We start from the raw sequence: 9,262 nt of genomic DNA, 5'->3' as shown, positions 1-9,262 counted from the left end.
GCAAACAATAAAATACCTAGTGCATAAGAGAGAAAAACAGAAAATGAAGCAAGCATAATGTGTTATTTTATCAAAATATAATTATGTAAAGTGTCTGCCAATTTATGAACAGAATATAGCAATTAGTTCAGTACCATGATTTCAAGGAGAGCCATAATCGTGAGATACCACTGTGGTTTGTAGCCTGATGGCTAGCTGGGGGTACTTTTACAATAATGACTCTTCTTAAAAAGGAGGTGGGCCAAAAAGTAAAATAGTTTCTGTTGCTTTTTGATTCAAGATCCTAAAAATGTGAAAGAGACTTAAGAGATAAACCCACAGAATGTCTATTTTCAAAAAACTTTTCTATTCTTTAAACCTTTCAGAGAGTTCTTGTCAGGTCTTATGAGAATTATGTAGCACTTGGGGGCAAAGATGCAGCCCAGGAGCCCTGTGCTGGAGGCCAGGATAGAGAAGACCTCCACGGCCACCATGACCTTGCCCTTGGTGCTGTGGTACACAGGGAGGAAGGTGAGCCAGACACCGCAGAACACCAGCATGCTGAAGGTCAGGAACTTGGCTTCATTGAAGGTGTCAGGCAGGTTCCTGGCCAGAAAGGCCACCGTGAAGGTCCCCAGGGCCAGGGAGCCCAGGTATCCCAGGGCACAGTAGAAGGCAATGACTGAGCCCTTGTTGCACGTGATGATGATGCAGCCATGGTCAGAGTGTGTGTCTGTGTCCACAAAGGGAGGAGAGGTCCCCAGCCAGACTCCACAGAGAGTCAGCTGGATGAGGGAGCAGCTGGGAATGATGAAGTTAGGTGCCCCTGACACCAGCCACCGCCTCATCCTTCTCCCTGGGGCAGTGACCTTGAAGGCCAGAATCACAGTGACAGTTTTGGCCAAGACCGTGGAAACGGCCACAGTGAACACCAGTCCAAATGTGGTCTCCTGCAGGATGCAGGTGGCTGTGCTGGGACGGCCAATGAAGAGCAAGGAGCAGAGAAAACAGAAGGTGAGGGAGATGAGCAGGATGTAGCTGAGAGCCCTGTTGTTGGCCTTGACTATGGGGGTGTCTCTGTGCTTCACAAAGACCCCAAGGACAGCAGCTGTGAGGGCAGAGAAGCAGAGAGCCGAGCAGGCCAGAGTCTTCCCCAGGGGGTCTTCATAGGCCAGAAATGTCACAGCCTTTTGGAGACAGGTGGTTTGCTCCGTGTTGGCATCCTGATGAGCTGGACACTTCACACACTGGTCCATGTCTGGTGAGAAATGCAGAGTGTCATCAGTCCTGGGTCAGTAATTCTCTTACTCTGAGGCCCTCTCAAAGTAGAGCACTGAACAATCTTAGCCAAAGTGTCCTTCCTTGTTGCTTTGGGTAGTGAATGAAAGAGCTGTGTGAGGAATGATTCCCAGTCAGCACTCCCCATCTTCTTTATGGTTTGGAAAACATAGCTATTGTTTCTTTCATCCACTTACCTTGCATTGCATGTTCATGACACCATCTTCCTTATCTAACAACAAAGCCATACCTACTTCTTAGTGTGTTCAAGATACAATAATGAACTAACTTTGAGCTCACAGTTCATGAAAGCACACATTTACCATTACCACTTCTGGAACCCAGGAAGTTCAGGCTGGCAGAGCTTCTTGTCCATGGTCTGACACAGGCTCTCTCTGTTGCAAGGAAGGTGGCTATTGCTGTGTCCCCACCTGGCTGTGAGTGCAAACTCCCCAGGCCTTGGTTATGGTAGCACTAATCTTATTAAGGAAGGTGGAAACCGCCTGATCCTACACCACCCAAAGCTCTACATCCTCATACCATCACCTTAGGGCTAAGTTTCAACATATGGATTTGGGAGGACATAAAACACCTGCCTCTCTCCCCAAATATGGTCTGGATAAGTTTGTTAGACCATCGGAAGGAAATGAATTGCTAAGTCACAAGCATCTAGAGATGATAGTACTCGATTTCACGGGGAGTGAGTCCTCCCAGCCCAAAGCTGCAGTGTGCACCCAGAACATGCAGGTGTGGAGTGGACGGCTTGGCACCCGCAGACCAGCTCTGATAGCCAGCCCCACCACCTTCCTAGTGCTGTGTCTTTCCAGCCAGGGACGGGCCTTATTTGTCCACTTCCTTCAGTCTTCTTTCATTTTTCTCGTTCTTTCAAGATTGCCATTAAACTTATTTCTATATATTTCACAAGCTTAAATGTTGTGTTATCTTTTAAATTTTCTTTTTTGAGAACAACGAGACGAGTAATAGAAACAAGCAGTTTGCACCCAGGAAATAGAAAGTCGGTTCCCACAAAAATAAATGACTGACTCCTTAATTCATTTGGATTTTTTTGTTCATGCAACAATATCATCTGAATGAACACTGTGCGTCACTTCCTTTCCAATATGGTCCTCCTTCTGCCTCAGTCCTCTGGGGCCAGCTGTGGGTAGGACTTGGTGTGGGGTCGAGCAGGTGTGGCGGTGCGCGTCCTCGTCCTGTGCTTGTCCTCAACCTGACCTCAGGTGCACTGTGCCTGCTGTGCTGTTCTGGGACACTCTTGGTAGGATTTAAACCCATCTTTCTTACTCCTGTGCTAAGAGTTGTTTCTCTGGATTTAGTGTAAAAGGAATGGGAACTGCATTTTATTAACCGTTTGCAGGTGTTTGGTTATAATTTGTTTCTTTTTCTGGGACTCTGTTTACTTAACATTGTATAAACCAGTTTGGGTCATGATATAGTCCCTTTCTAAAATATGGTGGGATTGCTTTCCTTTTCTTTTTGTTTTTAATCATATGTGAATTTCGTTCAAGGAGAGTGGCTTGTATGTTTCCTTTCTTCTAATGAGCTTTTCAGTGTTGACAACAAAAGTTAACCTATTAGCATAAAGAAATTCAATTTCCCTACTCCTTTGTATATCTTGCTTTTGTCTGTGCATATTAATTGTGTATTTTAATGGGATTCCCTGTGATATTCCCTCATATGCATGCAGTCTGCAGGAACTGGATCCATCCACCCTTCTTCCATCCTGTCCCCTCTCACTCCAGGTAACCATCCCAGTTTCAAATAGTCACTGTTTCATTTTCAGGTCAAGTTTGTTTCTTGCCTTTCCACATATGAGAGAGGAAATGAGATGCTTATTTTTCTGGGTCTGGCTTATTTAATGTAACATGAAGTCCTCCTTCTCCATCTATTTTCTTCTAAGGCAGGATTTCATTCTTCTTTTTGTCTGAGTAATATTCCACTGTGCACATGTACCACATTTTCATTATCCATTCACATGTTGATGTGTGTCTGACTCCACATTATGGCTATCATGAAAAGTGCAAAACATGGGAGTAAAAATATCTTTTAAGCAAGCTAATTTTATTTCCTTGTGCATGTACTCAGTCCTGGGACTGCTGGATCATATGTAGTTCTTTCTTAGGTTTTTGAGAAAACTCCATCCTGTTTTCCACGCTGGCTGTACTCACGTACATTCTGCCAACAGTGGATAAGTGGTCATTTTCTCGGCATCCTAGCCAGAGTTTGCTATTATTTATATTGGATAATCCTACTCTAACTGGGGTGAGGTGGCAGCCCGTTGCCATTGTGATTTTCACTTTGCTGAGGCTTCTGACTAAGTGGCTACTGTGTCTTCTTGAGTGTTTGATAGCATTCGCCAGTGAAGTTGTTAGCCACAATAAAAATGTGTTAGAATTTTTAGACAATAGTTCATGTAAAACATTTAAAAAACACTTCTAAGATATAAATATGGGGTTGTTCAGATTATTTCTTGACATCTTTGACAACCATTCTTGACATTGCAGCTTTTCAGGTTGACTTAAATCTTCATGACACTAACAATTCTTGGTAGACCTTTATAGAGGACCCACTTTCTGTCTGGTTTTTGAAATTTTTCTTGAAAGAGAATTAGTCTTTCTCACATAGTTGGTATTTCATAACCCCTGGTCTGTTTAGAAGAGTATGTTTAAATTCCCAAGCACATAGGAATTGAAGCTGGTGGGAACTGTGCACACGAGCCAGCAAATAGCTTACCACACACCGATTGTGCAATAGAGAACCTTCACTCAAACTGCTCATTTACTGGACTATGTTGTCAGAATAAGTATACTTTAAATCAACTGAAATAATGTGAAATGTGTTACAAATTAGGCTACATATCAGTCACAAAAAGTAGAAAATCCCCACTCTAGACTAGGTTTTCCTGTATCACCATTTAATGTCAAATCTGAGCAGCTCAAAGTAGACTTGTGTTCCTTTTTCACATCCTCTCCCAACACTCACAACCACCTTTTTACGTGAGATTGCACTGTGTATGTCTGTTAGGTTCTCTGGCTATCAGATGAAATAGTGACTCTCTGTAATTAGCCATTTCTAATACTCCACCAATTCTTAGTGCACACTAAGTGATCATCATTAGTAGACACTACCACCACTTTCAAGAAGTCTATGCCAACCTTCAAGCATGTAGATGACATCACCCATGGCACACTAGAATTTTTGTGATTGCATCTAGTGCAGTGTAACGGATACCTTGAGTTCACCTCTCTATGTGCTGTTTCTCACGCAGGGTGAGCTAGGGGAGAGCAGGAAGTACAGGCTACTTACTGGGAGTACGCTGTACCATAGCCATTCTACATTGCAGCAATATTTACTCCTCAACTCAAATACAACCTTTCTGAGCACCTGCCCTGCATCAAGAACAGTGCTGTGTACTGAGAAAGTAAGGCTATGCAAGACCCTCATCTTCAATGTGATCCAAATGTACCTTCAAAGAAGCTGAAAGTGGAGACATATAACACTATGTGTTAAATTCACAGGTGGAAATGAGACTTAGGCTACTGTTCGGTGTCAAAAGACATTTCCTGGGACTACACTGTGTGAGGTGGGTCTAGAATGCAGAGTGAAAGCATGTGGTTCAAGGGACAGGAGGTTTATTATTTCATGGGGTGGTACTATTGATTATCACACCTGAGTTTTTAACTTAAGCAAGGAAGAATTTTGTCCCTCATTTCTCTTCCATATCAATTGGAAGTTCCTTGCATGGTTTGGGGGATATAGGAGATCCCAGGAATTTCTCCTGAGGCATGCACTCACCTGTCTGGTTGGAAATCTCGTCCTCTGGGCAGGGAGTGCAGTCAAAACAACAGGCAGGCTTTCCCTCCTGAAGGGACTTCCTGAATCCAGGTCTACAGCTCATACTGCAGGCTGAGTTGGGAGTCTAAGAAATTCAAACACATGTTGGCAAGAGGGAACTTTGACCCAGTCCCATAATAACTGTAATGCTTTAGAGTATTGGACCACTAATAAATATACTTTGTGGGCTGGGGATGTGGCTCAAGTGGTAACGCGCTTCCCTGGCATGGGCGGGGCCCTGAGTTCGATCCTCAGCACCACATAAAAATAAAATAAAGATGTCGTGTCCACAGAAAACTAAAAAATAAATATTAAAAAATTATCTCTCTCTCTCTACAAAATAAATATATAAATAAATATACTTTGCATATACCTACCCAAAATTAATTGATAAAAGACCAACTACATGGAAAATGTGATACATATGGACGTTTAGAAACCCATGGTCAAATGCACATGTTTATTTCCCAACCATCAGAAAGTCACTAAGGAAATCTTGGAAGGTGAAATATGATACGAAAACATCCAGATGTGGCCATTTACTAACCACATGAAGAGGCACATGACCCATCATATAATTTTGGTTCTCTAAGTGTAGTGCAAAGAATTATGATCAGGTCCAACCCACCTGTCTATCTCCTGTGGCCCACTCTATCTTGTCCTCAGATAGAGACAGTTGTTGTCCCTGTGGTAAATAAGGGGAAAACGTTCCAACTTTCACCTTAAGTCCAAGGCCTTCCGGAAAATTCCAAAAGTTAAGAATGTCATACTCTCTGTCCAATTGTCCTTTCTGATTCATACTCACTGGGTCCCCTGCAGGATTGTTAAATTTGATGTTCTTCAGAAAGGGGTGCAGCTGAAAGAGAAGCACCAAGATAAGAGAGGGATCCAGAGTTAAGAAGAAACCTGGATTACTGAATGCTGCACATTTTGTTTTATCCCTTCCTAAAAATTCAACTTTATTACAGGCACCTGATGGAGTAAAACATGGACATGGTATGAATTCTGACTGGTGTGGTGAGAGTGTTTCTACAGTATCGGTCAGGCTCAGGAGGAGATGCCCAAACCCAGGCGCACCTGCATGGTCAGTGGGCATGCTATTTATTCAACACCCATTTCCTCTCCTGGGTCTCAGAGCACCTGTCAGCCAGGTCAGGCCACCAGAGCCTGAAGTGGTACAGAATTGCATGAGATCCCTTCTGCAAACTGTCCATCGTGCTCAGCGTCCTCCAGGCAGTTAGGGAGCTAGTTCTCTGCTTGTCAATGAAGGGCATCCTGGAAGGGGGTTTCTCCTGTTGAGAGCAGTGGGCGGGCAGGACGTTGAGGCGCTCTCTAACTGAACACGGATCTTCATTCCTAGCTCCTTTTCCCCTGGCCAGCGGCATCTGGTTCTTGCTTGCCATCCAGGCACAGGTTTACCTGCTAGCAGTGACAAGAGTACAGAAGTGCTGTGTTTGGGGAAAGGATCCTGCACTTCTTGGTTGGAGCCCCTGTGGAGCCCTTCAAGGATGACGCCTTGGTGAAGTTCACACCACCCAATTGGAGACATTACCTGCCAGGGGGAGAACACTGGGCCTTTCCCATTCTTCACTGGTTGCCCGTCTACTTGTTGAAGGAGCATCTCGTGAAGGGTGTGGGCCACGGCCTAGACAGCATTGTATATGTTGTAACTCCCGTCACTCACGGCCATGTCAAAATGGTGCCGTGGTAACCATGCCAAGGAGCCTTTGGAAGAACAGCTCTCCAATGTTTTACACTCAGACTCTGAGACTGAGCAGTTAAAATGCATCCACCACAACAAAGCAAGGAATGTGTCCTCTGGGTATTTGGCAGGGTTCGCTGTCTGGATAAAATGTTTCAAACCAGAAATCTCCCCATGGTGGTGAGAAAAAATGAGTGCGCCATGGAATGGGTCCAGGATGAAATGGCTCTCACTTGACGTTACATCCAATTGGGAGGTGGTAACCCAGATTTTCCAAGTGTCCAGATAGTCCCACGTTCTAAAGCTCATGCTCAGGGAAGAGTCCATATCACCAAAAATGATAACAACATTTGCTGTTGAAGTCATTAACCGGTTATAATACAAGTAAGGCCTTTTTAGGTATAATGACACACTGGATGGGATCATATTCACAAAGGCCATGCAGACTCCATTCCTGTCCATCTCGCCTCTCAAGTCTGAGAGAAAACAGATGCCTTTCTCATCCTCTGAGATGACCAGTCCCACCCAGTTCCAGCTGAAATGAACCATCAAGGACACCATGCCAAGGGCCAGAGTTGTGTCCTTGGGGGCCGTCTGATAGAGAGAAGGAAACTGGTCATTTTCACTCAGGATGGGTTCAAAAGGCCCAAAGGTGAGCTGAAGGGGAGGAACATGGAAGCCACGTGAGGAAAAGAATTGGCACCAGGCACCCTCTCAGAACTGACAGGTGTCACACAGCAGTTTGAAGTGGTCGAACTGAACATTTGCTTGTCTAGTTTTTCTAATCATCTCCCAATTCCATATCCTGTAAGGGTACTGACTAGTGCTCATGTTCTGGGAAACCCTTTGATCTGTTTTCTCCTCCCTATTCCAAAGAAAGCAAATGTGGATACCTAAGCAGTCTCTGAGTCCTTATCCTTTGAAACATTTTGAAGTGGACGTGTCACCTGGTCTACACTTTGTCTTCTCCTTTCACTGTCTGTAGGCCCCTGAGAAAGGCAACAAAGGAAAATGGTCTAACCTCTTCCTACCCACCCTCACCTGTGGAAATTTGTAGAGCTCCAACAGGGTCCCAACTTGGGCAGAAGATGTCCATACTGTTCCTGTAAGTAATGCAACTGACTTGCTTTCTTTCCTACAGGTGTAATTAGGGATGGCCATTCCCAGCCCTGTGACCCAAATGAGGGTGCTCTTCATGGTCAACCGATGGTTGTGCACGACATTATGAAATTCATATCCCAGAGACATGTTGGGTAAAAGATGGGGGTTCCTGTTGATCTCCTCAATGGCAAAAACCAATGCCAGGACATACTGGTAGTTCTTGGGTTGCAACCTGCGTAGAGGGCAGAGGGATCTTTAGGTATAAGACTCCAACCATGATTATCTTTCAATCAAAAGCAATGTCTTTTATGAATGGAATACTTGTTTCCCTACGTTGAAACCTCCTAAGTGATGGTGTTAGAATGCGAGATCTTTAGGAGTTAATTTGGATTAGATATGGTCATGGGGCCAAATCTCTCAGAAGTGGAATTAGTGCCATTTTGAAAGCCCAGCAAGAGTTTGCTTCATCTCTGCAGGAAGAGAATACATTGAAAATACAGGCTGCCATTGTGAACTGGGAAGGAGACCCTCACCAGATAGGGAATCCAGCATGTGCAGGTCTTGGAATTCCTGTCCTCCAGAGATGTGAAAAAATAGATATTTGTGCAGTAAGCCACAACAAATACAAATGGTATGCTGTTATAGCAGCCTGCACTGTCTGAGTCAATGACCTAATTAACAATGAAGGCCCTAATTAAGGATCAAGTCAATCTGCATGTATAGTTGGCTTCTTTAAGGCCTTTAAATTTGTAGCTAAAGCAAATAACATAACTTGTTTCTCCTCTTCCTCCTCCTTTTCTTTTTTTATACTTGAGGTGCTATAATATTAAAATAATATAATATGTAATATAACAATTACTATTTCTTTTTATTTATTTATTTATTTATTAGTTCTCGGCGGACACAACATCTTTGTTTGTATTGAACAAAGGATTGAACCCGGCCGCACGCATGCTAGGCGACCGCGCTACCACTTGAGCCACATCCCCAGCCCAACAATTACTATTTCTTTGTGATTGGTTGAAATTTTATTCTGTTATCAATGGGCCCTTTGATTTGTCAAGATGAGTTTTCCCTTTTCTCTTGGTATTGGATTTCACAATAGCCCCGGGTTTGTTTTGCTTGGTGTCTGCCTAGTGCATATTTATAGCTCCTGCCTTATCTAGAATTGGCACTGTTCCATGTGGTTTTTATTTAGCATTTCTCTGTAAATCTGTGATTTTTCTATTCCATTGGGAATCTGTATTTAACTGAAGAATTGATTATTTGCCCTTTTTTGTGATTGTGAACAGGCTTTCTTTGCTCTCAACTAATTTATTTTTCTAGAACTTCTTGGCTTCTATTTGATGT

The 9,262-nt window shown here is 43.6% G+C and overlaps 1 protein-coding gene across 1 annotated transcript; it reads right to left on the bottom strand.

Annotated features, from left to right (window-relative positions):
- Window positions 1–332: 332 nt before the first annotated feature.
- Window positions 333–8,074, bottom strand: LOC107157558 (vomeronasal type-2 receptor 116-like). Its single transcript, XM_048812852.1, is given in 5 exon segments — window positions 333–1,237; window positions 5,071–5,194; window positions 5,738–5,965; window positions 6,662–7,468; window positions 7,847–8,074. Coding segments are annotated over 5 exon segments (2,277 nt in total). The 5' UTR covers window positions 8,060–8,074.
- Window positions 8,075–9,262: the final 1,188 nt, after the last annotated feature.

The sequence above is a fragment of the Marmota marmota genome, unplaced genomic scaffold (genome assembly GCF_001458135.2).
Source record: "Marmota marmota marmota unplaced genomic scaffold, marMar, whole genome shotgun sequence".
In the NCBI taxonomy this organism is placed as follows: domain Eukaryota; kingdom Metazoa; phylum Chordata; class Mammalia; order Rodentia; family Sciuridae; genus Marmota; species Marmota marmota.
This window is presented reverse-complemented; position numbering and strand designations above follow the sequence as displayed.